General features: G+C 40.7%; 1 protein-coding gene across 9 annotated transcripts in view; it reads right to left on the bottom strand.

Annotated features, from left to right (window-relative positions):
* BNC2 (basonuclin zinc finger protein 2) overlaps window positions 1-20,830 on the bottom strand; it is a 564,611-nt gene that overhangs the window by 198,663 nt on the left and 345,118 nt on the right. For 8 of the 9 annotated variants that reach the window (XR_009555331.1, XM_060237250.1, XM_060237252.1 and 5 more), the window contains one exon: window positions 509-611. The exons of the other annotated variant lie outside the window; for it this stretch is intronic. Coding sequence is in view for 7 of the 8 variants with exons in the window: in XM_060237250.1 (XP_060093233.1) it covers window positions 509-611 (103 nt within the window). In the remaining variant the exon portion in view is untranslated. The remainder of the gene's footprint in view (window positions 1-508; window positions 612-20,830) is intronic. 9 annotated transcript variants of the gene reach the window in all.

Here is a 20,830-nt window from a genome sequence, read left to right as displayed (position 1 = left end):
ATTGTATAGATGAACTGATAGCAGACATATAGATGCAGCTATATAACTGTATAAAATTGTAGGGTTGCATTTGCACATATACATAGGCTGGATCCAGACCAGCGGCTTGGGGCAGCATTGTGCTGACCCGGAAGTGGGTCAGCACAAAAAGAAGCGCCCTCAGATGGCCAGATGGTGCATCTGGGATAAGGGCGGACTGCAAGTGCCTTAGAGGAGCATCCATAGCGCCAAAGCACTCCAAATGCTGTGTTGAAGGCACCTTTGAGGCGCTTTGAAAGCCACCCCGCCAATTTGCTACCACTTTGGAAGTGGTAACTTTTTGTGGCGGGACTCAGATGACTGGCAACAAGGTGAGTGTGGAAGTTGGACAGGGGGCAGATGCACGCATTTGGTTACCTTTTTTTGGTCCACCCGCACCTTTGTCCCTGTGCCAGCTTAAAATGCTGGTCTGGACCCAGCCATAAAGAAGTAAACTTAAGAGGGAGAAAAAAACAAAGATGTTGCTTACCATGTGCCACCCAGCCATGTTTACATTGATCACAGGTTCTCAGGTTTATCTTCCCTGGCTGGAAACATTCACACGTGCAATTTACCAAGGTGCAACGAATGGCCTGGAAAAAGAAACAAGAAGCCAACTTCTTAATAAATAATAATGCTCAGTAGAGTACCAAAGTACTTTACATGCATTATTTCAATAACTGTTACAACAGCCTTGTAAGTTAGATCACATTTATTATCTCATATTGTGGATGTGAGCACAGGCAGCAGGACAGTGACTTGTCTGAAGCCATGCAATGAATCTGTAGCTCAAGGAATTTAACCTGGACAATTACATTCACAGTCATTATGTTGTGACATCCAAAGGGGTGAAATCCAAAGGGGCCCATGAGCACATGCTTCTTTGCATTTGGGTAAGGTGAATCTTATTTTGTCTTCTGGCTACAGTTCCACATATCCCATCAAATGCTGCTGAGAAAAATCTCTCAAATTTCACATACAAAGAACCCTTATACTCAGGGCTGGAATTCTAACAGGAGCTCCTTTGCATATTAGGACTAGGGTTGCCAAGTCCAATTTAAGAAATATCTGGGGACTTTAGGGGTGGAGCCAGGAGACCTTGGGGGAGGAGCCAAAAGACATTGGGGTGGAGCCAAGATCAAGGCTGTGACAAGCATAGTTGAATTCCAAAGGGAGTTCTGGCCATCACATTTAAAGGAAATAATATAGGAAATAACATAGGAAATAATGAAGGATAGGGGCACCTTCTTTTGGGGCTCATAGAATTGGACCCCCTGGTCCAATCTTTTTGAAACTTGGGGGATATTTTGGGGAGAGGCACTAGATGCTGTACTGAAAATTTGGTGCCTCTACCTCAAAAAACAGCCCCCCCCCCCGAGCCCCAGATACCCGCAGATCAATTCTCCATGATTTTCTATGGGAATAAATCTCTATAGGGAATAATAGAGTTCCCAGCAGACATATCCCTCCCCTCCCCCTGCTTTCTGACAACCCTGAAGCGGGGGGGAGGGCCTCCAAACTGGGGGATCCCCTGCCCCCACCTGGGGATTGGCAACCCTAATTAGGACACACATCCATGATGTAATTAATCCTCCAAGAGTTTACAAGGCTCTTTTTTGTAAGCTCTTGGAGGATTGGCTACATCAGGAATGTGTGGCATAATATGCAAAGGAACTGCTGCTACAATTCCACCCCTGTTTATATTATATACAGAACCCTATACATGGACTCTTGGACCTTGAAAGTAAATATGAATGTAATTCATATTAGCTATTTAAATAGCTTAGAGAAGGAAGAAGGTATGTTATAGCTTGATCTTGTCAGATTCTGGAAGCTAAGCAGGGTCAGTACTCAGATGGGAGACCACCAAAGAAAATGCTGCAGAGGAAGGCAATTGCAAGCAACCTCTGCTTCTCAGTTGTCTTGAAAGCTCCTGCTGGGGACACCATAAATCAGTTACAACTTGATGGCACATACCTACATTTTAAAATATCTGCTTGCAGAATAACTTTCATTTTTCAATTTGTTTACACAAAAAGTCTTGCTTAAAATTTTTTTAGAGATTGTTATGACAAATGAACATATCACTGCCATAGAGTAACTCCAGTTATAAGGTGCATTGAGTCATTACCATCCTCCCATGAAAATGAATAAATGTATTTACACAATGCAGGCAAAAGCCCCTATTTGGGTTTTAAACATATATGTATTGCACAGATCTCCTGGTTTTAGCTTACCAAGTGCCTGAAGGAATGTTCTGTAATGCTAGTTATGTCTTCAAATTGCAGCATGTCATGTATAAGTAAGACTGAAACATATACTTAAATATACTTAAATGTAGAGCAAAGTCTCTCTCCCCCCCCCCCCCCCCTTCATATGTTCTGATGTTCCTTTTGGGGAGACTCATAAAAGGTTTAGCTCAGTTAAGCATCAGTATGAAGTCTCTGGTTGAATATGCTCAAAACCACCAGTATGCTGATGGAGATGCAAAAAAAGATAGAGACACATAGAAACTTTCATTTACCTCCCTTACTCCTTTCCTTTTTTCCAGGCAACAGTGTTTGCCTTTTGACAACTGATGTATTTCCTTTAAAAACACAACCCTCTTCCCCTTCTTAAAATGTAATATAAGAATATAAGATTTAAATATGTGGTATGCATAGAAAGATTACTTGGAAGGAGAAAAGATGAATAATTTCTTTAAACCATAAAGCAAATACATAAATAACCAGGATGGCTTTTTATTATTTTTTTTTACAAAGAGAAGGCCAAGACCTCCGTTTTTAAATAGTGCAAAAGATGGCCTGTGCTCTTCAAACTATTACTAGTAAATTTATGGTGTGCATTTAGGCTTAATTTGCACAGAGATTTTTGAAATGGAGGAAATTATATTCATCATTCACACATTAACAATCTACTGTAACTACTGGAAATGCCAGGAAATGATCACTCTATCAATTTAGATGCAACTAGTGATTACTCCAGGGTCAGCTGGAGATGGGGGAAGGGTGGTACCTGCAACTGCCATTTGCTGAACGCTCTTTTAACTGATTTGTGCAACTGCAAACCTATGCATCAATACGAACTTCCTATGCCTCAGAACACACACACGCACACTCACAGAAGTCCACACTGAACATGGTGAGACCTACTTGTAGATAAGCATTACATCCTTCTAAGTCCACTGAAGTCAATGGGCTCAGAAGAGTTTAACTGCATAGGAATACATCATCTGTTCTATTACGTAGGATTCATTTAGTGGGCAAGAGGGACTATAGGGTGAACAGGGTGGCAATGCCCTGGTAAGCATTAAGAACAGCTGCCACAACAATGCCCATTTGGCTTTTACCATTATCAACTGTCTCCCAACCAAAATGTGTGAAAGTCAAACAAGCTATTTTCAAAGCTATTGTAATATAAGCCATATTTTACAATTCTTTCTTTTGATCACTACTCTATCATAAAACATGGCTGCCTTTTTCTACATGATTTCTTCCCCTACAAATGTATCTCTTGTACTCACCATATTCTTTCCTGTTCCTGGCTGCTGGTTTATATTAGCTTCAAAAAGCATTGTTGGAAACGGGGGGGGGGGGGGGGGGGGGACCTCTCATTATATTGCTCCCGACATATAAAGTTGCCCAACCAATGTCAACTGCCCAACTGTTCATTAGCAAGGTTGTAAAACATTGTCAAGCCTCCAGTGATTAAAGGAATTAGTAATATGAAATATAAGAACATCTGCAAACTGCTGACCAGGCAAGAATAATATATGCGTATGTGGGCTGCAAGATGAAGGGGGGAAATCTTCCAAAAGGTCCTTCTTTGTGTTCAATAGTTTATTGACTCAGTAATATATCAGGTCTCCCCTAGTCAGTAATGGTATCTTTCTCTAATATGTTCATTAATTAATGAACTCAGTAATTAATTGCCTTGCAAAAAGACAGAAAGCATTACAGAATGGTGCTTCCAGAGATAACAAATGCTTTTTTTCAAGTTGTATGTTTAGTTTCATCATTCATAATTAGATTATGTTTACCTTATAAGAGAGGTGTGTAACAATCACGCCCCACTAAAATGGTGAGGATAGCTAGAGCATCTATGTGAAAGGTTGGAGGAATTTTCATTAATCTCCACCTAGTTTCTTTCTGTTCAGGAAAAGGTCACTAGAATGGTTGTTAAAATTAGATTCAGCCTGAGATAGAGCATTTCAGTCATGGATTAAGTTTTTATTGCCTGAACTCCAAATGATCCATTTAGCTGTTTTGAGCATTTTTGGTGTGTGGGTCCCCCCCCCCCTGCCCTCGTATTATTCACAAAAGCCACTTTAAGAAGAGATTTCAGGCAGCATTTAATCATATGTCATGATTCAATAATAAAATTATTTAACATTTGAAAATGTATGTAAATTGAATAGCATTTTATGAGAACAAATTAGAAATAAGCAAAAGTGAAACTTCTTGCTATCCTGATTGTAAATGCATTTGCTTATGCGTCAGTTTCATTGATTTCAAATTTATTTACCTCAAAGCATGTATGCTTAAAAAGTCATTTTAAATACATGTGTTAGTTTTTATTAGGCAATATAGATTCATATGATTAATGTTACAGTTTATCTGCATGTAACAAATATAGTCCAGCGCATAGCATAAATTTGCTATTCTAGAACACAGCTTGAACAAGTCCTTTTATGCCACATGCATTCGAAACTGACCCACAAACTGGAGACTGTTAGCCACAGGGTGAACTAGAGCTGCCAGTCTCCAGATGTATTATTTATTTATCATTCTCCAGGTGGGGCCTGGAGATCTCTCAGAATTACATATAATTTCCAGAAGACAGAGATCAATTCCCCTGGAGAATACGGCTACTTTGGACTGTATGGATTCCAAGGAGTTTCCAACCTGGGGCTGGCAATCCTTATCCTGCACCCTTTTGTAAAGTATATAACTTTTTAACATTTCTACAGGGCATGCAAGACAGACGTGTTCCACCAGGTGTTTGTAAAGGACAGTGACAGTTCCATCTTGACACATTCCCCACAAGATAACATCGTTGTTAGGATGTTAGGATTTTAGTGCCATTTGTAGTCAAAGAAGACTAGTAATGAACTGCATTATTATGTTTTTATTGTCTTATTCAAATCCTATTTGTTTTATATGACTGTCGTACACTGCCCTGAGCCTGGTTCAACTAGGGAAGATGGTTGATAAATTTAATAAATAAATAAATACACTAATGAAAATCATTCTAGTGTTCTGAGGCCAATAAGATTGGGTGGAGAGGTGGATGGATACAGCTGGCAACTCTGGCTTCGAAAGCCTGGGAAGGGCAGAGTTTGAGGAGGGAAGGATCTTAGTACAATATATTCCCACAAAGGCTACCATTCAAAGCTGCCATTTTCCCAAGGGGAATAGATCTCTGGAGTTGGTATATCAATTGTAATTCTGGAAGATCTTCAGATCACAACTGGGAATTGGCAAACTTCCAGATGGAAGTTCTGATGACCACTAGTTACAGTCAGAACTAGTGCTATGAAAGGGTAAATTGCCTTTTTCAGAGATGGTATAAAATTAGGCAAGTTGCAGAATGTATTTAGAACAGTGAAAGAACACACAATTCTATACACATTTATCTTGGAATAAGTCCCATTATATACATTGAGACTTGCACTAAATGCACACTGCACTGGGTAGTTTGTGAATTATATCATTTGTATGACTGACATGGAAATGCACCATGCCACACTGCACTATTCTTCAAACAAATGCCAACACCAGCATCCTAATAATAGGACTCTGAGCTTAAAGGCCGAATGGCTTGAACTGATCCCTTCATACCACACAGCAGCCAAGGGCTACTTAGAGGGGATGAGTACAAAATTTGGAGGGCTCAAAAACAATTTGTAATGTGGAATGAGGTTCTCCAGTCCAAAAATCTCACTGGGTATGTCCTTGCCTTTGGAACATCTAAGACAGTGTTTTGAATCACAGTCCATGTTCTGAGCATGGGAAAGCAAGAGCAGAAACATTCTGTATATGAAAAAAGAACTGTTGAACAAACGTAAAGCTTGGTTATTATTGTCTAGATGCAAAGTAGTAAAATTTACTGCAGATATAAATTATATCTATATAATTATTCTGCATTCACTTTAAAGTGAAATACAAAATCTCTTTTGCTGACTCAGCCTGGTAGATAGAAACCAAACCCTTCCACCACCCAGGGAGATATAACTGCAAAAATGTATAATGGTGTTACAGTAGAATTTAAAGGTTCTTCAGTATACTGTAAGCTAGAGCTCCAGAGAAACATTATATCCTGCCATGTAAATAATCCACAAATAGTTGGATCATCAAATACAATCTCAAAATGCAGGCCTGACAAAGCATTTTTTTTTTACATTTTCACCAAGATTATGAATGTCTCCAAGGAACCCTTATAACATCAATTGCAAAGTCATAATTCCATCCAAATCTACTCCTATGGAAGTTAAGTGACAGATTCACTTTTCTTTTAAAATTATTTCCATTAAAGTCATGTATTCAGAGCTTAAAATAAGCCCTCTGATTTCACTCAGCGCCAATATTTTCAGCCTTCACTTCCTAGATACTTCCTCTTTATTTCTACCTTATGGTCTAATTCAACGTATTTAAAAACACTGTCTGATATCGTATTACAATATGTTAGCATTAGTGGTAATGGTATCCTTTCAGTAACAGGGTAAGGGTGGGTAGTAACATAGGAATGTATGAATTTATCCTGTATGAATTGATTAAAATGCTGATCGTGAAATAGAGAAGTATTGATGAACTGATTCTGTTTATGAAATTACTTTTGTTTGTGCTGTAGTGTATAGAGGGGGGGGAAGAACTGATGGACTGAGACTGATACTAATTGATTGAAAAGCCATAGGCAATAATGGAATTCTGTAACTGGAGGTCACCTGAAGGTCACCTATTGCAAGTTACTATTCTAACCTATGACAAATCCTCTTCAAATAGAAATGCTGGGTTGGATCCAAACAGTTTTTTCTCCTAGTAAAAAAGGAAGGTGTTCTCTTTAATCATGCCAAAAGATTACAATGAAATCATGGAGCCTGCTATGTTAAAACACACACACACGGTATTATGGATGGGAACTGGGGGAGATTGTGTGGAAAAACTGGTAGATCCAACCCAAAATATTTTCTACAAAGTTAGATTTAGATGATTAATTTGTTTATCACAGAAGCTTCATGGGTAGCAAAAGATCCAGGGGAAAGACAAAGTGGGCAAGTGAAAAATAAGTAGGAAGAGCTGGGAAAAGACAACAGATGCTTACTCCACTTGACCTGATCTTACTCTGATATCATTTATCCAAAATTAACATAAGCATGCTTACACATCTACAGTGAACCAAAGTGAGGTCACCACATTTGATAATATGAAAAATTACCCTTGCTACTGAAATGCTCACAGAATGGGAAGCTCTGTGTGCACAGTTCAAATACATTGGATGTTCAAAATGTTCCTTTAATAATATCCATGGCTCAGCATGCCAAACTACGAAACAAAATGACTTTGATGTTTTACAGGTGGTATATTTCATGTGTGGAATGAGACAGGGGAATATCTCAGGGTTTGTCTCATGCAACTACAAGCAAAAATAGTACCAGGCTCAGGAGCTGACAAAAGATAATATTTTTCACACAACATGTAATAAACATTAAGAATTCACTACCATAAGACATGGGCATGGTTTTATTAAAGGGCACATTCTTGGATGATAGGACTTAACAGCTAAATGGAACCATCCTATTCAGGGACAGAATATCTTGCAGCAGGAGGATTACAATGAGGAAATACATCTAGATTCTCTGTCACAGCTGTTCCAATCTGAAAATAAATATTTTGTTTCTCTTCCCAAAAGCTGAATGATAGCTTCATTTTTAAAAGTTAAAAAATCACCTCACATTTTTCTTATTTCCTCTCTGAGGATACAGTTATCTCACTGTTAATTTAATTTTCACACCAACTCATGAGGTAGGATAGGCTGACAGCATGATTTGTCTGAAGGTCCCTCAATAAGCTTCAAGATTTAGTGAAGATTTCAACTCAGGTTTCTGGAATTCATCACACACTCTAACCCAGGGGTGTCAAACATGCCCCTGGGGCTGAATCAGGCCCCCAGAGGACTCCTATCAGCCCCCTCGAGCAACTGGCTGTCATCTGTTTCCTTCCCCCTCTCTCTTGCTTCCTTCTGCATCACAGCTTGCTTTGCAAGGCTTGCTCAATTGCCCAGAAGCTATAGAACATCTATTTTCTCCATTGCTTGAGGTTTCTCCCTTGGGGAGGAATAAGGTAGGGATACCTTGTTTTGCCAGGCTCTCTCAATCACACAGCAGAGCTACTGAGCCAAGCCTCTCTTCCTTCTATTGTCTGAGGCTTCTCCCCCTCCTGGTTCCCTGGGGAAGGAAGGAAAAAGCCAGAGCTTCCTTTGCCCAATTCCCTGGATCCCATGGGAGAAATACAAAGAAAGCACCTTTAAAACTAATGAATGCAAATGTTTTAAGCATGTTTTTAAGTTTTTTAAAAATATATATTTAATTGTGTTTGTCTGTATCCTTTATAAAGTTTATATCTCTGCTTTCTAATCCTAAATAGGTACACACATGGCCTGGCCCAACAAGGTCTCATTTATGTCAGATCATAACAAAGGAGTTCGACACCCCTGCTCTAACCATCACACCACATCAGTCCCTGCTGACTGTCAATGGTGACAATGACAATAGTGGTTTTGTGATCCATTAGAACTGTAAAATCAGGTATATGGTTTGCTTAATTTTCTTTAACACTAATGACTTAATTGGGGGGGGACACCCTCTGCTTTGCTGCATCATGTCAGATTTGATACAGAACTTACATAATATGCTAATTAAACAATGTTAAAGCATCTATCAATTTATTTCCCTTATGCAAAGCATTTAACAGGAAAACAGTTCTATATTTCTAAAAGAATTCAAAATAGATTATGCCAATAAATACAACAAAGTTGCTTTAGAATTAATATCAATGTTCTTGGTTAGATCTTATTGTTTGGAAAATGAAAATTGTTTACAAATAGGTTTTACCAACTTTTTTAAAAAAAATACAAACCCCTGTAACATCTATTTACCAAAGTAAAAGTGGGATGAATGCATATCCTTTTTTTTTTCAAACAACATGCAACATATTGAGAACAGATCTATTTTTTACCTTCAGTCAAGTCACTTACCACAATGCATTATCTATATATGTATTGTCAGAAACAATCCATTTGTTCTAGACACAGCTTTACATTTCCACATCCTGAGCTTAGCTACTAGGTCATATTAAAAATATGAAGTAACCACTTCTACACCTGTAGACAACTGTAATTCACATGGTGCCATTTCCTGCCACTGAAATAGAATATTACAAGTGGACCTGCAACAAAATGTTGTGTAATGTATTGTAGTTTGTTTTAAGTTGTAATTGCTTTTTTTTTTTTGAAACTGCAATGTAGGATTTGTAGTTAACAAATGCATATACTCCTTGTGATGAGCCCCACTCAATACGGTACACAGAATGTATACAAAGATCAATCCAAAGAGCTGCATAATGTAAGTTTACGCAAAAAACCAGCCAACCTGAAAAGTGACCGACCTATTTAACCAGCTACACCCCAGCCAATTCCACAATCCGTTTTACAAGCAGTGTGATGTAGGCAAAAAAACCCACTTCCAACAGCCAAAACAGAAGTGGTGAAAAAATTCCTACCCAGTCCCCAAAAACTGAGAGCAACCAGCTGTCGCCCACACTGCATCAAAGGTGAGAGGGAGGGCCGAGCACGAGGCAAAGAATGAGAGGAGGGAGAGGAACCCGTCATTAGAGTGTGCCTGCTCCTCTCCTACCCCTGATGATGCCCTGCTCGCTCCTCCTCCTTGTGAGGAGGCAAAACGGCCCCCAGACGCAAGGCTGTGCAGCCTGCCTCTGGATGGGAGCCGCAATACATGTCTAGCAGCCACTAAGAATTTGCTAAGAATTTGCTTCTAGAATGAATCCTCTATATTTGGAATAAGCAGAAGCCCATGAGGGTTCTGTAGTGTACACTTCATTGCCAAGACACAAGTACAATTTCCATGAAAGACTAAAAGCAGATTAATCTACTTTTACCTCTATATTAGAAAAAAAGATGCTAATATCTACAGTTTTTTCATGTGTGTTTTATTTTTGAGACATGGATGTGCCTTAGAATTCAGATCAGGAATGGGTGAACACATGTATTCTTGGGGATCCTTCTCTCATTCTGTAAATGCACTTAACCACATAATTTCACTCCTTCAAAACAGCAAATTTTGTAACATAGGCCTGCCAAGTTAAGGAACATGTACACATGGGATTTCTCCCCACATGAAAAGGAGGAAGCATAAAAAGAAGCATGTCCATATGACATGCTCATTCTGAGCACAACTAAGGTTTTTCCACACAGGGACAGGCTTATTTACTTTCCCCAGTGATGCTACATCTGTCAGTATAGCACAGATTGCACAGTTTCTCCACAATTTCCCAACAGCCATTCATTCACACACAAACATATCCATACACTATGTCACTTTTTCAATTTTTTTTTAATTTGGCTACAAAATATCATTTTACGAGGATCATGTTATAAAAATCTGTGTATCAGAATCACAGAATAGTCAGCTTTCATTTTTTAAAAAGTTTCTAGCTCTTTTAGTTGTGGAGATACAAAAGGGAAAGGTATGTAAAGCTAGAGGCTCTCTAATGGGAGGAGTGCCAGAAACTTTCTAGTGGCATGAGAGAAATGGCTGTTGTAGGGACAGAGGCATTGAAAATGGATACTCTGTTGATGGGACTGGGAAAATCCAAACTTTCTCACCCTCATGGCAACCATCCAGACTTTTCTGGAATCTTTCCCAATCCTTTACAGTAAAGAAGGTTTGTGAATGATAGGAGAAAAGTCAGAGAAAACTTAATAGGTACTCAAATATACTATGATGCTGTGGGGAATCAGACTCCCTTCCTCAACAGCCCAAACCTGAAGCAAATATCTCAGGTAGAAAAGATCTCATCATGTTCCAAGGGTTTTCTCTTTAAGATCAATCAGAAATAAACTTGTTTGACTCTAGCTCAAAAGGGAATCCTTGGATTGACTGCAGGGGAGTATCTTTGTGGACACTCCGTTGCCAGTATACTTTGCAGTATGGATATAAACAATGAATTAAGAATAGCATTTATTATGGGTATTAATTGTTCTTATGTCTTTTAACAGAATAATTTTGTACGGATATTCAGAGAATGTTGGACATTTGCACAGCTCTGAACAACCTTCCTCTAAAATCCAGAGAAGTTAATTTTGCAGTTCTTCAGGTGTGATCCCCATATTTGGCAGGTAGCTATTTTACACAGAAAGAAGGGCCACCTAACAACAGTAAGGTTCCAGGAGTAAAACAATGAGATTCTTCTTTTTGTATTTTAATATTCCTGAGACTTTCCTTACCCCTCCCACCCAATCAGTCAGAGATGCCTGGAGAGTGGTTCAGTGCTCCTCTGCATTAAGTCAGCAGTTTAACATCATATTATATTAGTATTGTTTCCTACTTGTATTTATTTTCACTAATATAATTTGAAAGGTGCTAATATCATTATATTTCTCTGTGGCATTCATGAAAACAATTACTAATATGATATGATGGCAAGAATACTAACAAGACATAAGATCGCTGTTGAGATAACAACGGTTCTCCAGTTAGGAAAAACATATCACACAGAAATCTTTTCAAAAGCTACACACAGCCATTCTTTAGGGACAACTGAAAATGGCACTGTGGAACAAGGGGAAAAGTTAAAATGGCATTTGAAATTCTGTTTCTCTACAGTGGTTGCATCAAGATTTTTTTGTAAAGTCATGTTATTATTTTTGAGCAATGTTGTGAGTGTGATGGCGTGCCATGATTCCACGTGCTTGTGCTAAAGACAGCAAACGGTGTTAAATTGTGTTTGTGCAGAAATACTATTTACTGTAAACATAGTACACTCTATTAACAGAATTCAACAAACATCTTCCATCTCAAAACAAGATTGTTTTCTGTGCAACAGTTAATATGTCAGAGATGCTTTATGTGTTGCCAAGCAGCTAAATACTCAGGAATGTGCATGGGAAAGCCCTGATTCATATTCACTGTAGTTAGGTTATGAATGTTCACTTGAAAATTACAGTTTACACATTTGTTACAGGAAAACCCCTGAGTATAAGTTGAGAAAACCTGATTACTTTGTGTAGAGGAAGCAGCTCTTAGACAGGGTACTCAAGTGAAGATTTGGCTCAAACCAGGTGGGTCTGGAGATCTGCTTTTACAACTGATCTCCAGTGACAGAACAATGGGTTCTAGAGAATTGTACCATGCTGAGACCCCTCCCCTCTCCAAACCTGACAACCATAACATTGACAGCTATGAAAATCTCCCTTTTCAGTATTCCCCCAAAGACAAAACATCCTCTGTCACTGGGACACCGGGAACTTGTCCCCTCTCCCCATTTTAAGCACACACTCATGCTACTGATAGATATAAAGAATGTACAAAATGCATTAAACCTAGATTTATTTTAAACAATTACCTCTTATTTTGATTGATGGGTTCATCACCTACTTCTAAAAAATAATCACTGGACTTTTTAATCATTAAATTTTTATAATTAATCAGAAAGACATAACAAGACATAAGATCGCTGCAGAAGACCCCAAGGTTATAATTTTGTACTTCCCAGGTACATTAGATGTTGACATGGCCTCTATCTTCTAAACTTTGGCACTGAAGAGAAAGAGAGATTCCAGTAATTCTGGAAGAGACTGTTAAAACTTTACTCTATGGTCAAGGCAGAGTACTATTATGTGTAACTGCTTATTAAAAATATCCCTTATTGGTTCTCTCTAAAGGATTTTCTTTTATACATAGCTTTATCCTATAATTTTGTCCCTGTTGGGCATGCTGCCTAAATTTAAACACAAACAGTCAAGCAATGAAGAAACATTAACACATTTACTGTGAACAAAAACTCCCAGTTGTACAGTGAAATTTTAATACATTTCAACTTATCTCTTTTACTAATGGGGAGAGTACAAACCCTGCAGGAATTCGCTCTGCAAACTGGTAATTACAGTAGACTTACTTTTTTTTTAAATAATGCATATGTATAGTCAGAAAGGAACCATAACCGCCCTTTTGATGTAGGTTACAATAGAAGTGTCTTTGAAAAAAAATATATTATGAACATCTCCAGCAATTCTAAAGAAACACATTATTTCTTGGGAATGTGTCCTTTAACTATGCTTACGAACACAAACATATATATTAAGCATACTAGCCTTTGTATGCAAGATTCCAAGCTTTATCAGCATACTTTTTATTTTTAACTTTAAAAAAAAAAAAAGCATTCAGGGGGAAAAATGCCACATTGGTTTGCAGCTAGTATTTGAAATCCAAAGAGATGAAGGTGTGTGATGCAAAGATTTTTTTTCTTCTCTCACGTTCCTTTTGCTTGACACACATTTACATTCAGGTTTGTGTCTCAAACTGTTATCTTAATATACGTAAAGATTATGTTTTAACTTTTGAGAAACACAGCCAAATTCTAAAGCTCTTGGACTCCTGGAATGCAATTTTGTAATAGTCAGTAGAGGCCATACAAACTACCACCATTCTCTTCTAGGATTGCCAGGTCTGTGTTGGAAAATACCTGGAGACTTCGGGGGTGGATTCAGGAGAGGGCAAGGGTTGGGAGGAGAGGGGCCTCAGCAGGGTATAATGCCATATAGTCCACCCTACAAAAGGAACCATTTTCTCCAGGGAAGCTGATCTCTGCCAGACAGCTATCAACAGTAAATGTAGGAGATCTCCAGGCCCCACCTGGAGACTGGCAATCCTACCCTCCTATAGTTTTTCCTCTGCACATGGCTGTATGCTTAATTTCCTGACTGTAACCTGCATACCAAAAGATGGGGGGGGGGGGGGGACTAGACTGCAGATGCTTGCAAGGGAGAAGCAAAAGGTTCTGCCTTGGAATTAATGGATGACCTATCACAATGCTGCATTCCTAGCAAAAGGATATAGAGGAAAGTGATCTACCTGCCCCTGTACTGAAGCTCTGTACATCCCTGTATTCATGTGACCAAGGCAAGATGGTACTCCTCTCTTTAATCCAGAGGCTTAAATGTCTAACAGGCATAGGAAAAATTAAGAATCACATGGTAAGGATTTTTTTTTCAGCATTGTTGCCATTTAAACACACTGAGTGCGTATATCCGAATTACAATGCAAAATGAGTCCAAGGAGAGAAGCTGCATTATCAAAACATTCCAAGGAGACTTTTCATTTTCCTTCTATAAAGATCCAGGCCTGATTCAAAAACTGGGTTATATTTATGAGGATATATTATGAACAGTGATCTGTTATTGAACGATTGTATCTGATTATACTCCAGCCTGCATTATGAGTCCACCCTCCTTTGTATATGCTACTGTGTTGTGTTGCTGGTTTAATTGTATTTTATTGGTTTTATTGTATTTTATTTGCTTGGTTTTATTTGGGTGTAATCCGCCCTAAGCCCGCCTGGGAAAGGGTGGCATATAAATTAACCAAATAAAATAAATAAATAATAACAAATTCATGTGCAATGGCATGTGCACACGTGTGTGAAGACTCTGGCTCAATTTAGACATGTTAAACCATGACTAAAACAAAGTTTGCAAGCCTACTCTTTGTGTAGTTTATGGTTTATCTGAACTGAAGATATAGTTATGGCCACCAAAGTTTACAAAGTTATGAGGGGAGGGGGACTATGAATCTGAGTGCAAAAAAAGAAAAACAAAATCAGATAAACATATATTTTAAAAAAATAGTTTGCTAGTTATAGGTTTGAAAGTTCAAACCACAGCTAGCAAAAAACTATGGTTTCATATGATGTTGGAATGGAGCTTCTCAAGCTCCCTAACTATATAACTGTCCTGATTATGTTTCTTGAGTATGGTTTGACCTTCTTTGAAAGGAATTTCAGCCAGGGACATAGCCAGGATTTTACAAGTTGGGGGGCTTTTTAAAAAGTCAGGGGACACCGTTTCCCATCCACTGCAGGGCTTGCTGCTTCTCAGAAGCTTTCTGGGGTAGGGGCAAGAGCTGGAGGCTCTGAATGTGGCCAAATTGAGGCAGCCAGCCCTAAAAATTTGGAGTGAAGAAGGGACTGCACCTTGTGTGCTAGTGGGGGGGGTGTTTCCTCCCACTTCCACTCTTTGCAGCCAGCAGCTCCATCCATCCTCAGCCCATTCCATATGGCTTCCTCTGCCACCCTCCTCTCTACTTGTTGCTTTTGCTGCCACAATGAACTATGCCCTGCTCAGCTCTCCTGACTCTGGCTGCCACTGATGATGCTTCGCCGACTCAGCCATTGGAAAAAGAAAATGAAAAGAGCAGACTGTACGCTGGAGGCCCCCTGGATGTTGGGGGCCCCTGCCAGGAAGTCAGGGGGCAGTGCCCCTACAGGCCCCCCTGTGGCTACAGGCCTGATTTCAACAGAGCTTTCTCTTGCAGAGAGCGGCTCACCACTCAGTAAATAGCTAGCCAAGTATATAAATTTTGGGGTTGAATTTAAATACCAACAGGGATTTTTAACATGGTTCTCAGGATCAAAGATAAACAATTATATGATTATACTATAGAGCAAATCAAGCCTTAATACTCACTAGAAGCTACAATGATTAAATGGGGGTTACCAGACTTCGGTCACATTACGATAAAACAAGGGTTGCCAGATCCCTCAGTGGAGGCAGGGGTCCCCTGCCACCAGTCCCTGCCCCCCAGCTGCCAATCAGCTGCCTGGCAGAGGGACGTATAAGTAGAAATAAGAAGACCTAGGCTACATTGTCAGTGTTGCATAGGAAGTGACATCCTCACACCACTGACTTCCAGAAGATGCTCTGGTATTTGGGCAAAAACTCCATTGTAGAAGCCTGTTTCACCATGGAATTTTTGCCAAATACCAGAGCATCACCCAGAAGTCATAGGCATGATAATGTCACTTTTGGTGCAATGCTGGTGACGTGGACTGGGACTTTCTCTTTCTCCTGGAAGATCCTTCAGCACATCCCCTGCCAGTTGCCAGGAAGGACCTGGTAACTACTTGTTGAAAAAGACAATAATGGTAAGGAAAGCTGAAGGCAGTAGGAAAAGAGAAAGACCCAACATGAGATGAACTGACTCAAGATTGACAACAGGGCATTTGGGAAGTCATTAATTCGAAGAAGAAGAAGAAGAAGAAGAAGAAGAAGAAGAAGAAGAAGAAGAAGAAGAAGAAGAAGAAGAAGAAGAAGAAGAAGAAGAAGAAGAAGAAGAAGAAGAAGAAGAAGAAGAAGAAGAAGAAGAAGAAGAAGATGATATTGGATTTACATCCTATACTCTGAATCTCAGAATCTCAGAGCAGTCACAATCTCATTCATTCATTCGTTTATTGCAGTTACATCCTGCCCTCCCCAAACAGGCTCAGGGCAGCTAACAACAGTCACAATTCAATGACAGATTCACATTATAACAATAAAACATTATTAAAACATTAAAAGCAGTTCAGATGGCGTTCTGTGTGCTTTGAATTAATTTGTGATGATACTATGGGGTAGATAGTACACTCCCCCGTAGATGTTAAAGGTACCTCCATTTAGTTATTAAAAGCCTGCCTGAACAAATATATCTTACAGGCCCTGTGTAATTGTGATAAATCCCGCAGGGCCCTAGTCTCCTCAAGGAGGGCAGTCCAGAGGGCAGGCGCAGCCACGGAAAAGACTCTTGCCCTTGTAGTAGTAAAACGGGCATCCTTTAGACTGGGGATCTTTAACAGATTTAACGAGCTTGATCGTAGTGCTCTCTGGGGCTTGTGTGGGGAAAGGCAGTCCCAAAGGTAGACAGATCCCAAGCCATATAGGGCTTTGAAGGTCATAACCAGCACTTTGAACCAGGCTCGGAACACTACAGGCAACCAGTGCAGTGTCTCCAGTGCAGGTTAGATGTGCACCCATAAAGGCTGGATTCAATTTCAGTCGACTTTGTCTGAGCCATTTCACGGCAGCTTGTAATGCCCGATCCAGATTTTCTGGGATGCAGTCAGCCTGGCTGCCCATCAGGAGGTAGAGCTAGATGTCATCCGCATATTGGTGACATCCCAGCCCATAGCTCTGGACAATCTGGGTGAGGGGGTGCATGTAGATGTTAAATAGTGTTGGGGAGAGAACTGCCCCCTGAGGCACCCCACACACTAGTGGGTGTCTCCAAGACGACTTCTCTTTACCTTCCTCCCTCCTACAAGAGACACCCTCTGAGAGGTAGGTGGGGCTGAGAGAGCACTTACAGCAGCTGCCTTTTCAAGGACAACTCTCACAAGAGCAATGGCTGACCCAAGGCCATTCCAGCGGCTGCAAGTGGTGGAATGGGGAATCAAACCCGGCTCTTCCAGATAAGAGTCTGCACATTTAACCTCTGCACCAAACTGGTTCTCTGGGTTGCCATAAGTCAGAAGCTACCTGACCACACTTAACACACACATAGGATTTCTATGTTCACTTATGGAGTGCCTAAGTGAGAACTATTCAGATCCTTGCACGGTGCCATTTTTGCATACCGCTGGGTTGTACAAATGACAAATAAACTCCTATAAGATTAAAGGATGAATGTAGCTTTTCCTTGACGAAAAAACAATGGTGCTTAACGTATATTTACGCCTTCTTGCCAAGATTGTAAGGAGGCTTGGAATATGCTGTAAGGAGGTTTGAAATATCAATATGCTGGTGACACTTAGCTCTTCCTCCTGATGGATAAGCAGCCAGCAGCAGGGCTCTTGGTATCCCAATACCTGGATGCTACAGACGAATAGTTAAGGAGAACTGGCTAAAATAGAATTCATCCAACACAGAGGTCATGTGGCTGGGAAAAACTGAGATGCTAGCTGGAAGGTCACTCCTGATACTAAATTGTGTTCAGATGACAGTCATAGATTCTGTAAAGGGCTCCAAGAACTAGCTGGATAAAGTGTCCATGGTAGCACAGCTAGCATTTTTTCACCTATGCCCGACCTACCAGCTGGCACTTTGTTTGGATCAGACTTTGCCTCATTGGTCTAGACAACAATCAACTCCAGAATGGACTACTGTAATTTGTTCTATGCAGGGCTACCTTTGATGCTTCAGAGACTGAAGGTGGCCAGAATTCAGCTGCCAGGTTGCTAACTGGAACACCACAGTCAGCTTATACTACTTCAATTTTATGACAGCTGTACTGGCCACCAATTAGTCTCTGGATCCAATTCAAGGTGTCCATGTTAACTTTTAAAGCCCTTAATGGTTTGGGGCCCTCATACCTACACAGGACTGCTTCTCCCAAAACAACCTCCCACACTCTCTTTGATCATCCACTAGGGGCCTCTTGCAAGTGCCAGACCCAAGGATTGCTCAGCTGTCACCAAGGGAAGGGCCTTCTCAGTTGTGGTCCCTGTCCTGTGGGACACACTCTCTGATGGCACCATGTCCTCCTGGACTTATTTCCATTGCCTCCCCCCTCCCTGCAGCCTCTACATAGGAAAAGGACAGTCTTTCTCCACAGTGGCAGGGGGACAAAGAAGCTTACATTCTCTCCCCCTTTTGATCTGCACTATAACCCTTTAAGGTAGGTGAGGCTGGAAGTGTGTGACTGATCTGAAACCACCCAGTGTGTGACTGATCTGAAACCACCCAGTCAGCTTCCAAAGCAAGAACCTGTCTGGCAGACCCTGCTCTAAAGCTCTCTCCTATGCCCTCCTCAAACTCCACCATAGAATCTCAAGGGATTTCCCACCAACCTGGAACTCGCAGCCTTAATCAGTACTGGCCCCAATAAGTTCTTCCTCAGAGGCCTTTAGTGATACCTTTCAGACCAACACTCTCTCTCTGATAACGTTGACTTCAATGTTCTGTCTCTCTCTGTCTCTCCCTATCTCTCTCTCTGTATCTGGCCTACTGTGACAGGACACCATTCCCCTCTCCATCACTGGGTTTTTCTTTCCCATAGGAAGATAGGGAGGAGTCCTCAGCCAATTGAGAGAAAGCCTTTCTTCCTATTACTTCCCTCAGGCAATTGTGGAAAGGCTTTCTCTATGGCTCTTTCCCTCCTCCTCCATCCCTCAGCCAGTCAAGGGAAGGTTTTCTTTCTCTCCTCTGCAAAGCAATGCGACAGGCAGTCGAGCCAATGGGGGAGTAGGGAGAGGCAGCAACTGCCAGAACTAAGGTCGGTTGCCTTTTACTGACAGAATCAGCTTGGCTCACTAGCAACAGCCACTTGGGAGAGTGGAGCAGAGTCAACTGATGCGCTCTCCTTCAAAGGCTGAATAGGACTTGAAAGGGCCTCCCCCACCAGTTTCTACTGAGAGAACCAAGATTAGTTGCCTAACAGCAGCGACTGACTAACAGTTTCCCCACAGGGCCAATCCTCATCCATCCTGGGGACAGCAATGTGTGGGTGGGGGGTGCAGAGTCAGTCAGTGTGACACAAGAGCAGTTGATTGATGGTTTGACAGGCCAAAGATTGATGCACCACAGTTCCACCCATTTCCAATCAATGAGGGAGCTCAGATTTGTCAAGAAGAAATGGGAACTATATATAAAAGATGTTTGTTTATAGTCCACCTTTCTCACTGAGACTCAAAGCAGAGTACATCTTTATTATACACATATATTTCTCCAGGCCACTTGGCAACCCTGAGAGGCAGAATAATGCAAGTCTTCAAGATGCAATTTTCAGGCATCAAAGTCAGCAATGAAGAAATTTTAGCCAGACATTTCACAAGTCAAAGCAGCTCCTCTCTCTTCCTAGCCAGCTGATTCCCTAAGGATCTAACCTGCGGTGTGTGTGTGTGTGTGTGTGTGGAACGGACAATCAGAACTCCCCAACATTTGTTAAAAGCGAATATCTGATGCAAGACTCTCAAAAGCTCATGCTCCAAAAACCTTGTTAACCTCAAATCTTACTCTTCTCCCATAAAACAGTACTGCCACCACTGGAAACTAAAAGCAAATAGCAGCCGACAGTTGAGACTGCAGTGTAAGAAGAGAAGGGGCTTAATCAATTCACCCCCTTGTGGTCTCCCCACTGAAGTAAGACTCCAACTAAACCTTCCCCCACAAACCGAGATATCTGTAGCTTTGTTCCCAAGTTACAATGAACCCATGTACAATCTGAACATCGTAGACTTGATACTTTGAACATGCATTGAGTAATTCTCACATCATCTTAAATGTATGTACTAGCTGAACGTGTGACTGAAACCTCATTTCTCCAGGGATCAGCCCCTGGTTTCATTTGTCAAGCCAACCTGTGTTGGTTTTTCTCACCAAACAGGTTGAGTATGTTTTCACAAGTAACATGTGAACTGGGCCATGTGCCTTGATCTTCCAGGTGGGTTTTATTTATTTCTTTTAGTATTTTTGTATTTATATGTGCAGGTGTGTTTGTGTGTGTGCTCATGTTGGGTCTCTCTCAACAGCCCAGCATGGCACCCGGCACACCTACCCACCCAAACACACAAGTAGTCATCAAAACCCCTGCAAAAAGGTGACCTGCAGCTGCCTCATTGCAATGCAAGCGATTTGGGACACACCCAAATGTGCCTTTAGGTTCATCTGTCCCACAACTGCGGGAAAGCGTGGCTATGGCACTCAGCCTAGAAAGCAACTGCTGATCAGCCTCTGATCTTTCAGACTAAGCATGTGTTCTTGGGGCACC

This window comes from Heteronotia binoei, chromosome 4, assembly GCF_032191835.1.
Source record: "Heteronotia binoei isolate CCM8104 ecotype False Entrance Well chromosome 4, APGP_CSIRO_Hbin_v1, whole genome shotgun sequence".
Taxonomy (NCBI): domain Eukaryota; kingdom Metazoa; phylum Chordata; class Lepidosauria; order Squamata; family Gekkonidae; genus Heteronotia; species Heteronotia binoei.
This window is presented reverse-complemented; position numbering and strand designations above follow the sequence as displayed.